The sequence below is a fragment of the Euprymna scolopes genome, chromosome 38, assembly GCF_053919585.1.
Source record: "Euprymna scolopes isolate OS-2025 chromosome 38, ASM5391958v1, whole genome shotgun sequence".
Classification (NCBI taxonomy): Eukaryota; Metazoa; Mollusca; class Cephalopoda; order Sepiida; family Sepiolidae; genus Euprymna; species Euprymna scolopes.
The window spans coordinates 81,168,797-81,189,553 of NC_136519.1; the positions used below are offsets into that span (position 1 = coordinate 81,168,797).

At 35.8% G+C, this 20,757-nt stretch overlaps 2 protein-coding genes and 1 pseudogene across 2 annotated transcripts in view; 1 reads left to right on the plus strand and 2 right to left on the minus strand.

Moving 5' to 3' along the window:
- Positions 1 to 818, minus strand: part of LOC145263219 (uncharacterized) — a 53,090-nt gene extending 52,272 nt beyond the window's left edge. The window contains exon 1 of the mRNA XM_080120303.1: positions 530 to 818. The gene's annotated coding sequence lies outside the window, so the exon portion shown is untranslated. The remainder of the gene's footprint in view (positions 1 to 529) is intronic.
- Positions 1 to 20,757, minus strand: part of LOC145263299 (uncharacterized) — a 44,492-nt gene that overhangs the window by 6,848 nt on the left and 16,887 nt on the right. The window contains exon 4 of the mRNA XM_080120379.1: positions 20,325 to 20,376. Within this exon, the coding sequence (XP_079976505.1) occupies positions 20,325 to 20,376 (52 nt within the window). The remainder of the gene's footprint in view (positions 1 to 20,324; positions 20,377 to 20,757) is intronic.
- Positions 9,031 to 9,147, plus strand: LOC145263495 (5S ribosomal RNA; annotated as a pseudogene).

The following is a 20,757-nucleotide window of genomic DNA, read 5'->3' on the forward strand; positions in this document are numbered from 1 at the left end:
AAAATGAAACAATGGCTCTTGAGGAAACGAAAAGGCACTGATTTATTAATCTGACAAGTGGATTTTGAACAGGACGTTCAAAATATGTATAAGTACAGTGATTCCTTAAAATCTGAAATAAAAATGAAAAGTTCTGTTTATTTGTGAAAAAGTTTAATTTTTAAAATAAAAGAAATGTTTTTATTTAAAACCTTTACTCTTTTGATTTATTTGTGAAAAAGTATCATTTTTTATATAAAAAATATTTTTATTTCAAACTCTTAACTTATATTATTCATTTGTTTATTTGTGAAAACGTTCTGTTTACGTTCAGTGATATGACGGCGTCACTTTATTCTCTTTTGCTAGAGACCATTCATAAAACTAAACGACAATCCTGCCAAAATTACAACACCTTCGATTCTTTCAATATCTGTTTACATTGAAAAGTGGGATCGTTTTGAACGCTACTCTAACGTCATTGTAGTAAAAAAAAAAAAAAAAAAAAAATCCCCCACCTCAAAAGGTAAATCCAATTAATAATACTTACTTTTTGTTTTATAATTTGCTTGCAAGAAAGAGACGATTCCTAAAACGTGACTGGATTTTTGCAGGGAGATAAGTCAAAATTCAAGATGGCGACGGGAAGAACAGGTTAGCAGAAAAAGAAAATGAGGCGGGAAGAATTAAAAAGGAAATCGGTACGTGTGCACTTTTGGCACTGTGCTGAAATAACGTTGTTATTTTGAAAGCTATTAACATGGGGAGAGGGAGAGTGTTTTGTAACTATTCTGTGCTTTCCCCTGACGACGACGACGACGACTATTATTATTATTTATTTATTTATTTATTTATTTTTTTAAATTGCACGGTAGTAAAAGTGTACAAGCACCAGGAAATTACTTTTAAATAATAAATATCACAGGTCACAAAAGTAGTATTTTATTTATGTCTCAATTTCCGTTATTTTCAAGTTGTTAGTGCTTTTTTTTTTTTTTTTTTAGTTCCATTTTATGCTGAGCGTTTCACGGTGAATGTCCTGGTAGCGTCTCGCTTAATTAATATTTTCCAGTTTTCAATTAAGTTAACAATTGGTTTGGTAATTCTACACTTTATCGCCGAAACTGGAGACGCCATTTTATTTCACGCACCTGCAGTTTAAATGTAAGGGAGAAATCATTATTTTAAACTATGGTCGAAGCATGAAATAAATAACAAAAAAAAAAAAATTAATTAAACTGGAGAACGATTGCTTCCGGAAAGAATAAATTAACCTAAAATTAACATTTATGAATTATTTATTTATTCAAAGAAAAAACAAACAACAACAAAAAAAAATATTTTATAAAAATCCAATGTTGCTTTCATTACAAAATGGTTATATTAAAATTATATTTCCTTACGCAAACTTTTCAATAAATGTTTTTACAATTATATTTTGATAAATTTTTATACAATAAATGTAACGTGCATCCAGGAGATAAGCGCCCGCGTGTTTGCGTGTTGTGTGGGTACGTGGGAGAGACGGATGAGGGGAAAAAGACTTACCTCGAGACCAGCTCAGCGTTACCGACCAAAAATAGAAAAGAGGGACCAAGATGGCGACCGCCGTCTTTTGTAAAGTATGATGTCTCGCAAAGTCACACGAATTCTCGGAATATGCAAATTTAGCCGACCTAGAACGACGATAAAAGCGGGTGAGGGGAAAGACGTGGGGAGTGACGATTGAGTTGGCTGGGGAATCGTGTGGCTGTTGCTTCTTGTGCCGTGTTGAGGATATCTTACCGTGTTAAAGAGAGAGTCGGGCGCCATCTTGAATTTTTCCCTACATTTTTTTTCTTACAGTAATTTCTCACTTTTACAAGCTATTCCGGCCATTTGGCCTCTAGGACTATGACCGAGTCGAAATTTGACTTAAAGCTCATACCCGAGTTTGACGGGTCCACGTCCATCGTCGACTGGGTTGAAAGGGTCGAGCTGACGTGCGACCTTTGTGAGGTGAAAAGGGTACACACTGTAATTCCCCTGAGATTGGCTGGGGGTGCCTTGAGTGTATATCAGCAACTCAGTGCTGCCGAAAAGGGAGATGTCACCGCAATTAAAGCTGCGCTGTACAAGGCATTTGCCATGGATCCTTGTACGGCCTATGAAAAATTTGCTTCCCGAAAACTTCTACCGGAGGAAAGCGTGGACGTTTTCTTTGCTGAGTTAAAGAAACTCGCAGTTCTGTTCGGTGGAGGGGTGTCGGAGCGGACGCTTGCGTACGCGTTTGTGGCGGGCCTTCCCACTCGGGTGAAGCAGCTACTGAAAGCCTCAACCAGCGTTTCAACAACGACCATGGAACACTTGATGGAACGTGCTCGAGCCATCATCAAAGATGAGGAGGACCTGGGGGAACCAGTTGTGATGGCGACACAGACAGGCCAGATTGGCGCTCGGGAGATTCCGAATCAGAACCCTGCAAGCAATGGGAAATGTTTTCGCTGCGGCCGACGCGGACATTTTGCAAGGAATTGCACCAACAGGGGGCGTGTGCGCTGTTTTAAGTGTGGCGGTTTGGGGCATCTAGCCCAAAACTGTGCGGGAAACGTATCAGGGGAGAGGACGTCAGCGCCGCCCTGCTCCCCGAGCAAAATTTGAACAAGGCGCAACCAGTAATAACCGTCTACGTAAACAGGATACCCTGCTCAGCACTTCTCGACTCAGGCTGTTCGCATACTATAGTGAGCACCAGGCTGTGTCCAAGTTGGACTAAGAGGAAGATCAAAGTCACCACGATAGGAGGCGAGACCCAGACATGCTGTGGAGCTGGAACTGTCAAGATCTACACGGACACCGGTGCAGCCACTAAGATCAATGTGCTCATGACCCAAGGAAATCTCCTGGGGTTTGACCTGTTGCTCGGATACGATGCCATCAAGGCGCTGGGGGGAGTCGCAATTCATCGGGATGGAAAGGTGCGATTCTTAGAGGCCCCAGTGTGTGCAGCGCTCCATATCGATCGGCCGGATTTTACAGTGGACTACGACTCGCGCAAGAGGGCCTGGATTGCATCTTGGAAGTGGACCGAGGGAATGGCACCGACTAAACTCAAGAATGGGGTTGCAGAGTACCCTATACCCAGTGAGGCCCGAGCAGAATATGAAAGGGAACTAAAGGCGTGGATCCAAGATGGCTGGTTAATCCCCTACCCTGAGGACAAGCTTGGGCCTCCGAAGGGTCTAATACCCTTGATGGCAGTAGTCCAGCATAACAAGTCGAAAGTACGGCCCGTGCTGGACTATAGGGAGCTTAACAAGCATATTGAAGCCTACACTGCCCATGCTGACGTATGCGCAAGTAAGTTGAGGGAATGGCGTCAGAAAGGCACTAATGTCTCAATATTGGATTTACGAAAAGCCTATTTACAGGTGCGAGTTGATGAGACGTTGTGGCCGTTCCAGACAGTTTGGTTCCAGGGGAAGAGGTACTGCCTTACACGCCTTGGCTTCGGCCTAAATGTGGCACCACAGATCATGAAGACTATTGTCAACACAGTATTGTCCCAAGAAAAGCCCATGAGGGACTCAACGTCAGCTTACATTGATGACGTATACGTCAATGAAGATGTACAGTCTGCGTCGTGTGTCAAAGAAAAGTTGGCTCAGTTTGGTCTGGAATGCAAGAATCCCGAACGTTTAAGGGAAGGAGCACGTGTATTGGGATTGGATGTTTATGAAGAGGATGGCACCCTACAATGGAGGCGTGGCAGTGAAATTCCAAGCATCCCCAACCTTGTTACAAGGCGGACCGTTTTTTCTTGGTGTGGAAAACTTGTTGGTCACTTACCGGTCTGTGGCTGGCTCCGCGCAGCTGTTGGTGTGATTAAACGCAGAGCAAATTTAACAACCACGGGTTGGGATGACATATCCGATGATGTCCTACTAACTCTGATGATTAAGGAGACACTGGAGAGAGTGAACAAGAAGGACCCTGCCTGTGGGCGGTGGTGTGTTAACGGAGACAACGTAGGTGTGTGGGTTGATGCCAGTTCTTTGGCGTTGGGAGTATCGTTGGAGCAAGGAGGAAACGTGTTCGAGGATGCATGTTGGCTGCGGCCCGTAACAGATTCTCAGCATATCAACCTGGCAGAGCTGGACGCTGTTGTAAAGGGGGTAAATCTGGCCCTGCAGTGGCAGTCTAAGAAGTTGACCTTGTACACAGATTCTCTCTGTGTCTACCACTGGGTGTCTGACACACTTTCAGGACGGACACGAATCCGTACCAAGGCAGCAAGCGAAATGTTAATACGGAGAAGGCTAGACACGCTAAAAAACCTGGTATCTGAGTATGGGCTATCACTGAGCGTCACTCTGGTGCCATCACATTGTAATCGTGCTGACCAACTGACCCGTGTACCTCACAAATGGTATGAAGCCGCGAAGATGGGAATGGAGATTACTGCTCGATCTTGTGCAGTTGCAATCGACCCATGTCAAATACAAAAAATTCATGCACAGAGCGGACATCCGGGTATCAAGAGGACCCTTTATTTTGTGAGGCGTGCATACCCAGCAGTGACCAAGATGGATGTCAGACAGATCGTCAGAAATTGTGAGGCTTGCCAGTCTATTGATCCTGCACCAGAGCGATGGCAGAAGGGTCGCTTGGAAGTTGAGAGTGTGTGGCAGCGGCTGGCCATGGATATTACCCATTACAGTGGCAAGCCCTTTCTAACTCTCATTGATTGCGGGCCTACGAGATTTGCGGTGTGGCGGCAGATGACCAGACAGGATTCAGCAAATGTTGTTCGCCACCTATCATCCATTTTTTTTGAGCGAGGTGCGCCGGAAGAGCTCCTGACTGACAATGATGCAGCGTTTTGTAGCCAGCAAGTCCGGCAGTTGTTAGATGAGTGGGGCGTCCGTCTACGGTTGCGATGTGCGCATGTGCCATCAGGAAATGGCATTGCTGAAAGAAGCCATCGCAGCATCAAGAGAATTGCTGCCAGGAAGCGATGTACTATTGCGGAAGCAACATATTGGTACAACATTACGCCAAAGGACGGGACGTCCCCTTCAACCGCACCTGCGAATGCTATTTACACGTACCAAGTCGGAGTGAAGGGAATCAACACTACGCAGCCAACCGACAAGGGAACATATAACAGATATGAAGTGGGAGATCCAGTGTGGGTGCGGCCTCCAGGAAATCGGTGCACCGACAAGTTTAAGCGAGGACACATATCTGGAGTGATTAGCCAGCAGTCTGTTTTGGTCGATGGAACCCCACGACATGTGCGAGATCTTCGCCCAGCTACCGAGGTGCGTCATACAACTACAGAAGAAAGCAGTGAAGCGTCTAGCGATAAGCTGCCGATGCACGGATTCAGTGAGCCCCTTCCAGAGACTGATAGCGATACTTCATCTGATGAGGCGGAACCAGATCCAGAGCCCGAATCTGAAACAGTGAATGTACCTCTTCGCAGAAGCACACGCACTAAAAGGCCACCCCCCCAGTGCTCTCTATGTGATCATCAGATCAGGGGGGAGTGTAACGTGCATCCAGGAGATAAGCGCCCGCGTGTTTGCGTGTTGTGTGGGTACGTGGGAGAGACGGATGAGGGGAAAAAGACTTACCTCGAGACCAGCTCAGCGTTACCGACCAAAAATAGAAAAGAGGGACCAAGATGGCGACCGCCGTCTTTTGTAAAGTATGATGTCTCGCAAAGTCACACGAATTCTCGGAATATGCAAATTTAGCCGACCTAGAACGACGATAAAAGCGGGTGAGGGGAAAGACGTGGGGAGTGACGATTGAGTTGGCTGGGGAATCGTGTGACTGTTGCTTCTTGTGCCGTGTTGAGGATATCTTACCGTGTTAAAGAGAGAGTCGGGCGCCATCTTGAATTTTTCCCTACATTTTTTTTCTTACAGTAATTTCTCACTTTTACAATAAATGTTTTGGTTTTCAAATGGCGCTCGCTCGTCCAGTTTGAACAGTTTTTTTTTTTCTTAGTTATTTCCGGAAAACAATTATGAATATGTCATTACATTTTCTGTTTTCAATAATAAAAAAAAATATTTCATGAAAATCTTTACCGTTTTTATTAATTAAATCGAAACATTTCCAATTAAACAATTATGAATGTATGTTCTCTTTCACTTTCTGTATTTACTCTTTTTTTTTTTTTTTCATAGTTCTTTCCGGAAGTTTAAATTTTTTGTTATTTATTTCTAACTTCGGCCATAGTTTAAAATATTGATTTCTCCCTTGGATTTGGACAGCAGGTGCGTGAAACAAAATGGCGTTTCCAATTTCGACGATAAGTGTGTAGAAGCACCATCATTTTTAATAAAGCATATGAAAGCTTATTTTGCAGTTTAATTAATTGTTAGTCTTCTGTCATGAAGACTGAAATCCTGGCTAACGTAATATGACGATGGTCGCGCTGAAATTCGATATAGGCGGTGACTGAATTAAAATCATCACCATGCGTAAAAGTTCCGACTTGTGACTTTCCTTTACGTTTACTTACTTATATATTGAAATAAGTATAATAATTTTTTCCGACTTGTTTCTTTTTTATGCAATTCATTTATTTACTTATGCATTGAAGGCATAACGGAACAATGGGCGACCAAAACCGGTGTCAGTTGAAAATCGCTTACTAATGTAAAAGTTTTCAGAGTCCCAGACCGGACTTCCTGTTTTTAGTTGCATTTATTTCGCTAACAGCCATGTTTAAGAGTGTTTTTTTTATTATTAGTTACATCAAAAATATTATGACATTCCGGCATATTTCTTAAGACACTTCATTATTTGACGTCCCCGACGAAACATCTTCCAACAGATATTTTTACGTAAAAAAATTATCACATTCTTAGACGAATTATTAGTAACCCGGATATAAGAGCCTTCTGATCCGGTCTTTGCAGTTCTCTTATTTCCGGGATTACACATGCCTTGGGTTCTTATAGCCGGGTTACACTGTACACAGGCTCTAATTTGGGAGCAGAGAAAATCTCTCTTATATCACTTTTTCTTATATTTATGGTCTCTTATATCCGGGTTATATTATTATTATTATTATTACTATTAATAGTAGTAGTAATAATAATAATAATAATATAACCCGGATATAAGAGACCATAAATATAAGAAAAAGTGATATAAGAGAGATTTTCTCTGCTCCCAAATTAGAGCCTGTGTACAGTGTAACCCGGCTATAAGAACCCAAGGCATGTGTAATCCCGGAAATAAGAGAACTGCAAAGACCGGATCAGAAGGCTCTTATATCCGGGTTACTAATAATTCGTCTAAGAATGTGATAATTTTTTTACGTAAAAATATCTGTTGGAAGATGTTTCGTCGGGGACGTCAAATAATGAAGTGTCTTAAGAAATATGCCGGAATGTCATAATATTTTTGATGTAACTAATAATAAAAAAAACACTCTTAAACTACTACTACTATTAATAGTAGTAGTAGTATTTGTATTATTATGTGAAGTAGTTTGGCGTAAGTATGATACTTTTCGGCAAAAAAAGTTTATTTACTTTCAAGAATGTTTCATATAAAAAAGGAAGTTAAAAGTTATAAGAAATAAATATTACACATTTTTTTTTAATAAAAATAAGAATTGTTCACATCGTTCCACTTATCTATATATATAAAAGCGAAAATGTATGTATGTCTACAAAAGGCTTCTTTCTTTTGTCGGTCAGCTCACAACTTTTTAAAACTTTTTATATCACATATAAATCATAATATCTCACAGTTAATAACAAAGCTCGCCTGTCTATTTAATTTGCTCGATTTCAGGAAGATAAATATTCAACATTTGTTGCTCGCCGCATGTGGGTTAGTCTTTTTCCTATAAAATCTTGGGGGAAAAAAAAAAAAAAAAAAAAAGTGTTCAGCAGTAAATACTATCCCGCAGTCAAACTTGACCTCATTAACTCATTAAAACGGGCACCTGCCAAATCCAAGTAATTAAATAAATTCAAACGTGTTTCCGTTACCATCTCGTGCCGGGCAATCGTTAACGTCGCACGTTTTTCTTTTCACACTTTAATTTACAACTTTGCCTCAACGGTTCGAGTTCAATCCTCATACTAACTTTTTTTTTAACCCCCCCACCCCCATCCCTGGAGTTTCCACACACACACACCTCCAAATACCCGTACAACGCCGGGTACCCCTTACTAGTTTTTATATAAATTGTTAATAAATAAATAATAATAAATAATATTATATTACATATTATATATTATACTAGCGGGAGGGGGCGTCCAGCTTTACCCAGGCGTAAAATATGCTGAAATATAATATTTTAATTTGTCCAGATTTCGTATATATTATTATAGAGTCGTGATTTCAAAAGTAAAAAAAAAAGAATATTTAGGTGCCATCAGCTAGAATCGAAACCGAAATTGTAGTATTCAAAGCTGGTGACATTACCACTGTACCAACGTGACATATATAATAAATAGATTAAAAATTAAAAATAAACTAAGATGAATGTACAAAATGAATAACAATTTTTTTCAATTTTTACTCATTTTTGACCCCTTAAAAACAATTTTAACCGGCTAAAGACCCATAAAAGAACGACCCATAAAAAAATCCAATCATTTGAGGCCCCTAATGCTGCTCTGCGACTTTTAGTTCCAGAAGAGATAGTTTGAAAATATGGAAACGCACAGACCGACAGACTGACATACATATAGCCGTTTATATATTAGAGCACATAATCTGTTGAAAAATGTTTCGTTGGAGACACTGAATCATCTATCACTGTCTAGAAAACGGGAAAGGTAATACAAAAATGAAATGCCTGGGGAATATGCCGGAGTGCCAATATTATTGCTTAGAAAATATTTAAATAAAGAAATATTCACGCACACATACACTCGGATGTGCGCACACACACACACACACACACACACACACACACAATAAAATAATCAGATAACATCCTTTGCTCAAATAAAATATTTTAGAAATTACTTTGGCAATATTTTACATGATATCCGTGTGTATTATATTTCTTAAAGTTTATTTGTATCCAAGTACGGCATAATCACGTTGATATACCGGTTCTCATCAGATCACCGAAGTTAAGCAACGTTGAGCCTGACCAGTACCAGATGGGTGACCATTTGGGAATTCTAGGCGCTGTATGTGCTCTCCGCTCACCTCGACATTGTTTCTAGTCGTCTTGTACCTCAACTTGCCACTGGTATGCAACAATGTTGACTCAGGAGATTGCGCAACTCTTGCCACACAAATTTCACGCGCAGGCACCCTTACAGTGGGTATCCATAGTCTGTCAAGACTGAAGGAAGCCTTTATTTGTATCTAAGATAGTATTATCCATGTTAGAAGCGGTGATTGAATTTGAATTTTAAATTGAAGTATGTATGAAATGTTTGGAAGCCGAATTACAACACAATATTATAAAAATAATCAACTATTTACTTGTTTAAAATGAATATATTTCGGAGTTATCCTCCTTTGTCAGAATTTTATATTTTTCCCCCTTTTTTTCCTCGCCATGATGCTAAGTTGAAGAAAAAAAAAGTTAATGAAAGGTCCGCGTGCTGTTATCTGTGGTGTTGTTTTTTTAAATGCCGTAAAAATGTGTTTGACAACGTGATTTGACATTCAGGGTAGTGTTACCCATATTAGAAGCATTGATCGAATTTGAATTTTAAATTGAAATATGTATCAAGATAACAGCACATGGACTTATAGAGACGAGACAACGGAATGGAGTTTCATTCTATATTAATAAACAACTTTATTTGTCATCTTCGTTATAGCATTAGTAGAAGAAAGAAATGGGTTGGTATGTTGAAGTGTTCTTGTGTAAAGATAGAATTAATATATTGCCGGCTTGTTGAGGAGAGAACAGTTCAGTCCACACGTGTTTATAGCTAGTAGTCGCTGGGACAAAGGAAGCTGATTAAAGGAGAAAGAAAGGGCAAAGTCTTCAGTGTGTTCACATGTTTTCGTGTGTGAGTGTGAGTTGTATGTTCTTTAGCATGATAAAGAATGTTCATTTGGGTACCATACGTGGTTTTAAATGGTAGTTAGGAGAGACCCATTGTTAGCTTGTTGTACTCACTGGGCAGCGCAGTGAGAAAGAAGAACACGGTTTCAGATTTCGCTTTTTATGTACTCGGTCACGTGATTGAACAAACCAGGCAGAAAATGGATATCAAATCTCGAACCACGAGATTTAGCTCCTGCTTGTGATTGTAGCAGATTTTGGTTGCTACAGACTCTTCATTAACTTTTCTTCTTTTTTTTTTCATAGACATAAGAATAGTCTGTTCTGCAAATTATTTGGATTCCAACAACAGTTTTCATGTCAACTTTAGGGAGTTGAGTTAATGCTTTTCGGGCACTCCCTAATAAAATAAATATTTCAACACAAGCTACTGAATAAACGAGCAAACAACTTCATAAAACTTCACAAGGAAAAGGTTTATTGAAGCAAAGGGTAAGATTCCAAAAAGATATATCTAGGATAGAACTTGTCTGCCTTTGCCCGGTAGTTATTCCCAAGTGGGAATCGTTGATATCGGTGTAGGCAGAGAGAGAGAGTGAGGTGACAGGTCCGCTCTCTTTGACGTCTCGCTGGAAAAGGGAAGAGTTTTTCTCATCCGGGATGGAAGCAGTTATAGTTCCTTAAGGGGTAAGGAAGATCCCTATGCTATGCCTCTGATTGGTAAGTTTGTGCCATATCGCACAATCAGGGGAGACATTGACGTACAAGAAAAGAGTTCTATTTATTTCTGCTACACAACCGTGGTTAGTGTTTCTGCAGCCAGTATGCTTTTGACCACTATTCTAATGCGCTTGGACTGCCAGGTGATGGGCATATATTGTGGTTATCGTTAACAAAGAAGATTATATAACCTCCTTGGATTCTCCATCAGTCAGGTAGGTAGGCGAATGAAGCATCACTATAGGCAGCAATCTTTAGGTGATCGAAATTTCCTAAGTCAGGAATGTCTATCTGGGATTTTTCCTTCTTGGCTTTCTTAACTACTTTATTGGCATGTTTTATACATCACACATTGTTTTCGTAGCTAAGATCAGGTCAGGTCTGGTCCGGATAGCCAGCCAGTTAAGTTGACTTTCCTGATTTCAGTAATTTCTGTCTTCAATGTTTGTGCCTGTTTCCACTGAAATATATTTTAATTTCTTTACATGTTCTGTCTGATTTTATATTTTTACCATTCTGTTTGGTGTCTAATTCTATGTACTGAAACTCTGCAATTTCCTCAGATTTAACTGCAAATACTTGCTGGATCTTATCTATAACTTTTCTATGAAAAATTTCTGCCTCTGAAAAGCACAAATCGTCCACATGGATGGCAATTATAAGGGAAATGCTCGTCTCATTTGTGGCAATCAAGACAACTGATAAGGAACTGGATCGGCTAGAAAAGGCTGGACTACTTTCGAAAGCACCAATCAATGGGCTGCCCCTACCATATATAAGTTACGAAAAAGACCAACCAAATTCCTGCCTGCGCGGATTTTTTCCACCAACCTAAGTATGGTTCTGAAAGATTACCACTAGAAGAGGTATTAAAAAAACTCAACAGTGGTAAGAGAAGCAAAATAGGACAACTTTATTTATAACATCAAGAGCAAGATCGCTTACAAGTTCATTTTTGAGAAATTCGATCTTGACCCTCCCTAATCAACACCATAATCACGACAGTCAGTTCAGAAAAGGATAGTCACCAATTCACTAATGATCGATTCTGAACATAAGAGATATTAACAGCTTTTACAAAGAAAAATCTTGATGGGGGTGTTTGGGTGGCACCCCTAGATTCAAACGAAGAACTATTCCTGACGTCACTTCCGGTAACCAGTTTCTGCTATCGAGCAGTATGAAGCCGAGACTCAGAAAATGGGCTGTAACCTTACTTTGTTCTTTCAACCAATATACGTTTTGGTATTTTCTGTTAATATATATTTCATTTCACTGTTCCGAAGCCTTTTCATACTTCTTTCAACATAAATCGACAGCATTAATCTTAACTTTTTATACTTTTGTTCAAATATTTCCTTTTTCCTAACACTTCATCAAAGAACAAATTTTGTCCACCTATATATCTTTTTTCTTTATTTCCTTTTCTAGTTTTGTTCTTTCCTTTTTTTTTAACCTTTCTTTTTTTTTCAATCTTTCTTTTTTTTAATCTTTCTTTTTTTTTTTAATCTTTCCTTTTTTTAATCTTTCTTTTTTTTTAATCTTTCCTTTTTTTTAATCTTTCTTTTTTTAATCTTTCCTTTTTTAATCTTTCCTTTTTTAATCTTTCTTTTTTTAAATCTTTCCTTTTTTTTAATCTTTCTTTTTTTTAATCTTTCTTTTTTTTTAATCTTCTCTTTTTTTAATCTTTCCTTTTTTTTTAATCTTTCTTTTTTTAATCTTTCTTTTTTTAATCTTTTTTTTTAATCTTTCTTTTAAATCTTTCCTTTTTTTTAATCTTTCTTTTTTTTAATCTTTCCTTTTTTTAATCTTTCCTTTTTTAATCTTTCTTTTTTTTTAATCTTTCCTTTTTTAATCTTTCTTTTTTTTCAATCTTTTCTTTTTTAATCTTTTCTTTTTTAATCTTTTCTTTTTTAATCTTTTCTTTTTTAATCTTTTCTTTTTTAATCTTTTCTTTTTTAATCTTTTCTTTTTTAATCTTTTCTTTTTTAATCTTTTCTTTTTTAATCTTTCTTTTTTTAATCTTTCTTTTTTTAATCTTTCTTTTTTTTTAATCTTTCCTTTTTTAATCTTTCTTTTTTTAATCTTTCCTTTTTTTTAATCTTTCTTTTTTTTTAATCTTTCCTTTTTTAATCTTTCTTTTTTTTATCTTTCTTTTTTTAAATCTTTCCTTTTTTATCTTTCTTTTTTTTAATCTTTCCTTTTTTATCTTTCTTTTTTTTAATCTTTCCTTTTTTTAATCTTTCCTTTTTTAATCTTTCTTTTTTTAATCTTTCCTTTTTTTATCTTTCTTTTTTTTAATCTTTCCTTTTTTAATCTTTCTTTTTTTAATCTTTCTTTTTTTTAATCTTTCTTTTTTTTTAATCTTTCCTTTTTTAATCTTTCTTTTTTTTAATCTTTCTTTTTTATATCTTTCTTTTTTTAAATCTTTCCTTTTTTATCTTTCTTTTTTTTAATCTTTCCTTTTTTTAATCTTTCCTTTTTTAATCTTTCTTTTTTTAATCTTTCCTTTTTTTAATCTTTCTTTTTTTTTAATCTTTCCTTTTTTAATCTTTCTTTTTTTAATCTTTCCTTTTTTTAATCTTTCCTTTTTTTTAATCTTTCCTTTTTTAATCTTTCTTTTTTTTAATCTTTCTTTTTTATATCTTTCTTTTTTTAAATCTTTCCTTTTTTATCTTTCTTTTTTTTTAATCTTTCTTTTTTTAATCTTTCCTTTTTTAATCTTTCCTTTTTTAATCTTTTTTTATCTTTCCTTTTTTTAATCTTTCCTTTTTTTAATCTTTCCTTTTTTTAATCTTTCTTTTTTTTAATCTCTCTTTTTTTTAATCTTTCTTTTTTTAATCTTTCTTTTTTTTAATCTTTCTTTTTTTTAAATCTTTCTTTTTTATCTTTCCTTTTTTAATCTTTCTTTTTTTTAATCTTTCCTTTTTTAATCTTTCTTTTTTTTAATCTTTCCTTTTTTATCTTTCTTTTTTTAATCTTTCCTTTTTTTAATCTTTCCTTTTTTTTAATCTTTCATTTTTAATCTTTCCTTTTTTTAAATTTTTCTTTTTTAATCTTTCCTTTTTTTTAATCTTTCTTTTTAATCTTTCCTTTTTTTATCTTTCTTTTTTAATCTTTCATTTTTTTCTTTTTTTTAATCTTTCCTTCTTTTATCTTTCCTTTTTTTATCTTTCCTTTTTTTTAATCTTTCATTTTTAATCTTTCCTTTTTTTTAATCTTTCTTTTTTAATCTTTCTTTTTTAATCTTTCTTTTTTTTTAATCTTTCATTTTTTTCTTTTTTTTTAATCTTTCCTTCTTTTATCTTTTTTTAATCTTTCCTTTTTTTATCTTTCCTAATATCACAAGGCAGTTGAACAAAAGTAGGTCCAGTTCTGTTAAAAATTATAATGCACCCGACAAATATTGAAGATTCAAAACGATTACTTTTCTTTTGAGCTAAATCACCCCATCGACTTTTAATAGTTAGAAAGCACTACAACAAAGCACACAAATGAATTAAGTTGAATATATATTTTATTTGGCGATAAATTACAATTATAAAATGTTTGGTCGAGTCAGCCTCATTGCAGGAATGTTGGTGTTAAGTCCTTGCTACACTTGCTTCTCTAATATTGTCGATGGTCGAAGTATAAACGTCAAATTAAGGTTAAAAAACACATTGGTTGCATAAAAATAGTCCATAATTTTCTGCTGTGGAAATACTGAGACGGCAGGGATATCTCTATTTCTCGATTGACTTAATATATATTTCCATGTGCTAGAAAAATGCTTTTAAAAATTATTGTAGTAATAATAATGTCAGCTCCTTTGAGAACTCGGTTCTTATTGTTGAGCACTTTAAAGTTGAAATGTGCAGATCATTAGATCACTCTGGACGGGTGTTAGGACATTTAAAAATAAATATTTAAATTTCACGATATCTCTCGAATTTGATGTTGTCTGTGGGGTAGGTTCCTTGCTAATTGAGTTAGAGATGGCTTTGTGACCGGGTTTGGATCTTCCGACCGGCAGTAATCGTGTCACCCTGCACTGATGATTCTCGAAAGGACAAAACACTAGTGTCTTAAATGTATTTAAATAAGATTATAGTAATAATAATTAATAACAATAATTATATATAGTGACCTTATTGGTGTGCGTGCGAAATGTCTCTATCAAACTCCTCGCTGAATATTTGGTCTACAGAGTTGACATTCGATATATAGGGTATTTGGACTCATAGCACACTTTTGAGTTTGTTTTTAACCGGTAAAATAGCTTCTAGGGAGTCAGAATTGAAGACAAAATATTGACCTTTTAAACTCCTGTAAACTGATATTTTAATAGAGAAGCACCAACAACAAATAAAGCCTCGAGTTATGTAATGTTAGTTTAGGATAACGATTAAAGAATAAAACACTTTCCTTTTTCGTTAGGGTTTGTATTCCTTGATAGAAACACTGGTTGAGTTTGAATAAAATACGTATTTGATACGCTCGATGCTAAAACGCATTATTACAAAAATAAATATATATTTATTTTGTTTAAAATTTATAAATATATTTTGAAGATACACTTCATCATCAGTATGTCTTTCTTTCGGGGTTTTTTTTTGCCATGTTGTTGTTGTCTTGCCCACAAAGTTTCCGTTTATGAACTCTTGGTGTTTCTAGGATTATGCAATCAGCATGGTACACTGCTCATTCACTGTTATAGTAAAAAGTCTGGTTACACATCAGCTCACAATATATGTTATATTTTATGATGTATTTTTTATGTTTATTGAACTTACTTTCATACATATTGATATTTGTACAAAACTATCTAATTTTAATAAAAGGCAAGGCTAGCTCCTTAAATAACGTCATGGAATCCAGTACGAAAATCTTTCTTTTTGAATCCTGTGTACCAAGAGTGGACATGTGCTTCAATGCTTCATTGCCTGCCATGAACAAAGATTCCTGGGCCTTTCTTTCCAGAAGTACAACTCAGAAAGAAGAAAAGATCAGTCGTGACAAAGCAAACACTTCTTAAACAGTATGTGTGTATTTTGAGGAAAAGAAATTTGGAATAATTTTAAATGAATTGTAAAAAAAAGGCAAATAACAGTACAGTCTATTTTCAAGCTTGTGAATACATTCCATTGAATTTATTGTGTGCGTGATTTTCATATTTAATTTTAGTCATTCATTGTAGCGACGTCTACAACTTATGAACCAGTTTGATATTTTTTCTTACTTGGCGTATATTGTTTTTGAGTGCCTGCAAAGGGAAAAATTTGCAACCTATTTGTAAATAAAATCCCTTCGTCATTTAAAACAAGATCTCTTTCTACTTTATTCTTTTGCTATTTTATCCTTTCATGTAAAATTTATCTGAAAACCAATAAATTTCCAACAGTTCGACTGCCAAGTGCACATAACTTGCCCATTACTTGCGGCTTAAATATTTATTCGTAAATATTTAATACAATGTATTAAACAAATACTGAAAGATGGGGATGAGGGATAATGTTGACCTATCATTTATTTTACTTAACTAGTTTCTTTCACCACAATACCAGAATCACTTCATGAATAATCTACATAAAACCAGAAATGCATTAATTGAATAACTAAGATACTCCAAATACCACTCAAGATTAGTTCAATTCACTTGAAGCAAACATGAAACGTTCACCACCCTACCAATAAAATTTGTCCATAAAAGATAAAAAATGTGATCAATATCTTTCTGCCAAACTTTGACCCCTATTATGACCCCTTAATATTTATTATTTTGAGCTCAAATCAAGTTAAGTTAGATCCAGGTCCAAGGAACCTATATCTAAAAATGCAAGCGTTTAGCCACAAAATTTTCGGAGGAGTTTGGTAGAGTTCTCAAAGATCAAATCGTTGAACTTTGACCCCCTTAACAGCCAATTTTCTGGCCGAAAACCAATCACAAAGATTTGTCCAAATCTCTGTACCCTGTATATCAAATTTCAAGTGTGTAGACTTAAAGTTGACAGAGTTATTGTGTAGGGAAATGTACATACACACACAGATACACAGACACGGTCAGTTTCGTAGATATATAGATAGATAGAATAATAGATTAAACAAAATATATACGTATACATAAATATATATGGAAACAGTTTTTTTTGTTTACTATAAAGATGCATCATAATTATCAAAGCATCTCATCCAAAGTTATAATAAATAATAAGCGGAGCTCCCCATTTGTAAAACAAAGCTTCTCAAACCTATCATCTTAGACCTATCACCTTACAATAATCCTATATACTGCCTTACGGGGGCAACACTTCTGTTATATTTTTATTTAAAGGAAATGCTAATGCAATATTAGATATGCATTTTTGTATTTTTTTTTAAAAACTGAGTTCTTTCTCTCTTGCTTTCGCATGTTCAACTTTGAAAGGCACTCTTCTACTGGTACTGCTTTACCAGTTTGGCTCTGTGAGCCTGGGGAGGTATTATTAAAACGGTTTGGTAACAGGAGCAAATATGACCCGATTGTCAAGGTAGTGGAACTCCTCGAAGCTAACCCTACGCATGCAAGAATACGACATAATGATGGCTGGGAAGATTCAGTAGTACTGAGACATCTAGCTCGCTTTCCACGCTCTGATAGACCTCAAAATCCTGCTAAAAGTATTCAACTCGACATTGCAAATGCAGATCCGACCCAGTTGACCGAAACAAGTCCCGTTAGTACTACTACACCTAATACAGAAAATGAATTTGACTATAATAGTCCGAGCCCCGAGAACCAACCTTCCCAGAGGACCACCAGTCCTTCTACCTCCACGCCAATCTAACAGAATTCGCAGACGAGTCCGGCGACTGGATTTATAAAAAAATACTATTTACAATCTATTTTACAAGTGGGGAGATTGTTATATTTTCATTTAAAGGAAACACTAATGCAAATTGTTTTGTTCTTATTGTTAAAAAAAAAAATGTGAAGTCGTATTTCAGGTGGATTTTGCACGCGTTCCTTTTTTAAAGACTGAGTTCTTTCTCTCTTGCTTTAATAGCTGTGAATTTTGTTCAATAAATCCTTGGAAAGAGATTTTGTTTTATGTCTTCATTTATTTACAACACTACAAGTCTATATTGCACTGTAGAGAATCTACTGTTGATTTTATAAAATTATTTTGGTATAATGGCTTGAATTAAATTCTAAAATGTAAAACTCAAGTATCATGGTTCAGTTGAGCTTTAAGCAAAACCATTCATCTCAGACGTGCTCTTGTTTTATCAAAGAACTGTTAATTTTATATGCTAGGCCTTTCTGCTTGTGTAGTGGAAAAACTTCACAAACGCACTTGTGATAATATTGGTCAAAATCACATTCGTCCTTTTATCGGATTTTATCAGAAACATTTAAATACAAAACCTATGTAAGAACACTCCCAGACACATCAAGTACATTAGCTGTGAATTTTGTTCGATAAAGCCTTGGAAAGACGTTTTGTTTTATGTCTTCATTTATTTACAACACTACAAGTTCAATGACTGTCAGCACTTGTGATAAAAAGAGCACTCATTTCAGAGCAACCTGTAGACCTCCCCCCTCAATGCCGGGAAGTCTTTCATCGTGTGTTCTATTTTAGAATTTACTGTTCCCCCCTCACAAAATTTACACATTTGGTGTAGGTAGGTTAAGCAAAGTATATGTTAATGAATCTCAATGCTTGGCACATACAAACTGATATAAGTGACAGATCTAAATAACCATAACACAAGAACTTGAAAAGAGCAGGCACTAGATATACTAGTGTGGTTCCTAGGAGTTAGGGTTACAAACATACAAACACACAGACGTTTGCCTTTTATATATATAGACTAGCAGGGCTACCCGGCGTTGCTCGGGACCGTATAAACAATGAAAAAACAAAACAGACTGTAAAAAATAAATTGGTAAATGTGTGAAAGACCAGGCCACAATAGTTTGATCTCCATAAAAAGGTGGACATAAAGTAGGTGCTCATTTTACGTGAAATTAATAAAGAAAATGATCTCCATAATCGTTCAAAACTCGAAAATTAATAAAAAGAAATAAGTGAATATTATTGTAATATGCATCGGATGGATTTTTATCATTTTTTTTGTTCAAAGTTCTAATTTTTGAGCGATTATCGAGACTCCAAAGACACGACTCACACATGTCTGCTAATTTCTAGTTGTTTTTTTTTTTTTCGAACCGAATAAACACTTCAAAATGAGTTGAAAAACCAAAATCTTATCCAGGTAAGCAAAAGATTTATTGTTTTCTGACTGGAGATCGAGACAAACGGACTTGCTGCAGTTCATTTTGGCTCTTGTCACCGATTTTGGCACTGCTCATTACAACATGGTCACATCATCAGCATAGGTGAAAGACTTAATCATGGTGCAAGACTTGGTGAAAGTAATACCATGAAGGATTGAGTTTATTCTAAGGCTGGAAGGAAAAGTCTCAACATAAAACATTAATGAAAGCAGATATCAAAGAAATTATCCTGGATAATCTGGCCTTTAATAGAACAAGACTGTTTGGTATTTATAAGTCGATGCAAGAACCTCCATTTTATCTATGGGCAGAAATTTGATGATCCCCTGGAAAAATACTAAGGTATGAACCTGTTTTTAATCCAGGAGTTGTACACGACGGCCAGCAAGGGAATAAAAATAGGCAAGAACCTTAAATTCATAAGACAGACCATCGATTGCAGTTTTGTCCAGCCTGACTTGTTTCAGAGCCTTTATGACTTCTTCCTTTTTTAAGCAACCTTTGCTTTCAATTGCATCGGTTGCCGCAAGATGAGAAAAAATAGATAAATTGGTGTTAAATTGAGCCATTATCAGATCTGGTTTCCTGAAAATAAGAGCAAAAACTCCAAGACCCCATTATTTGTCGTCCATTTTGCAATGTGATACTGGCAATACTTCAATCAGTAAATCGTCAACGCTTCTCTGCATGCAGTGAAGTGGCTACATTTTCTCCTTCATTCGACACTCTTTTGAACCTAACACTAAGATGCTCTGATTTTACTGGTAATTCAAGGAGTTCATTCAGCCTTAACTATAATAAAGATACTGCTATCTCCTCTCCTCTACAAATTTAATCTACTTCATAGTGTTAAATTTTCTGCCATAGAATTGAGTCAGCAACTATAATTAGCAACAATGGGCCTAATAACTTTTTTAAAAATATACAAGCCAATTATAGCTCCTGTCAGTTCTTCTTTATATTGTAAGTAAAAGCTGTTTCCAGAAGTCCATCAAATCAAACTTTCGGGACCCAATCATCCTAGGTTTGAAACTATTAAAATTTACTTGACTCCAGTCTAATTTGTAGTTTAAATAAACTATATTGTGAAAACATGGACAATTTAAAAACCTTATGTTGACTTCCATAATTAAGAATCGATTGATATATTTGAAAGTTGCACCAAATCGGAGCTGTCTCTATCTGTCCAAGTTTATACTATGTCACAAGAGTTTTAATTCAGGAATTTATCGACAATCCAGAAATAGTTTTACATCCCCACTTCAGTCTATGACCCTCCCCTGATCTGAATCCAGGACCATATTGCAGTCTCCTGTTAAAATCTTTTTTTAACCCTAAAGCGTGTGTGAGTAACGCAGAACTTACCTGGTTCCGGCACCCGGCCGCAGTCGATATCATTAACATGAAAACTAATTTTCTTTATTAAATAAAGAAAAAAATGATAGATGATAACATAACGTTCACATGATGAAAACTAAAAAATGAGAGATGATAACATTCACGTGAAAACTAATTTTCTTTATTATCTCTCCTGTTAAAATTATCCAAGTTGAATTCAAGAAAAGGTTCGATCTGCCAAAAATAAATGCACAGCTCAGCATGGTGACTGGGCATATAAGCCCCAATAAGTCAAAATGCCACATTGATTATGGTAATATCCAAAGAGTATAGCATTCATTTTGGATCTACTAATACTGAGTCACTTAGCTAGAAGACGCCCTGTGAGATATGTTGAATAGAGCTGAAAGTCTCTAAGCAGCACACCATGACAATCACCTGCAATACACTGAGTCTTGTA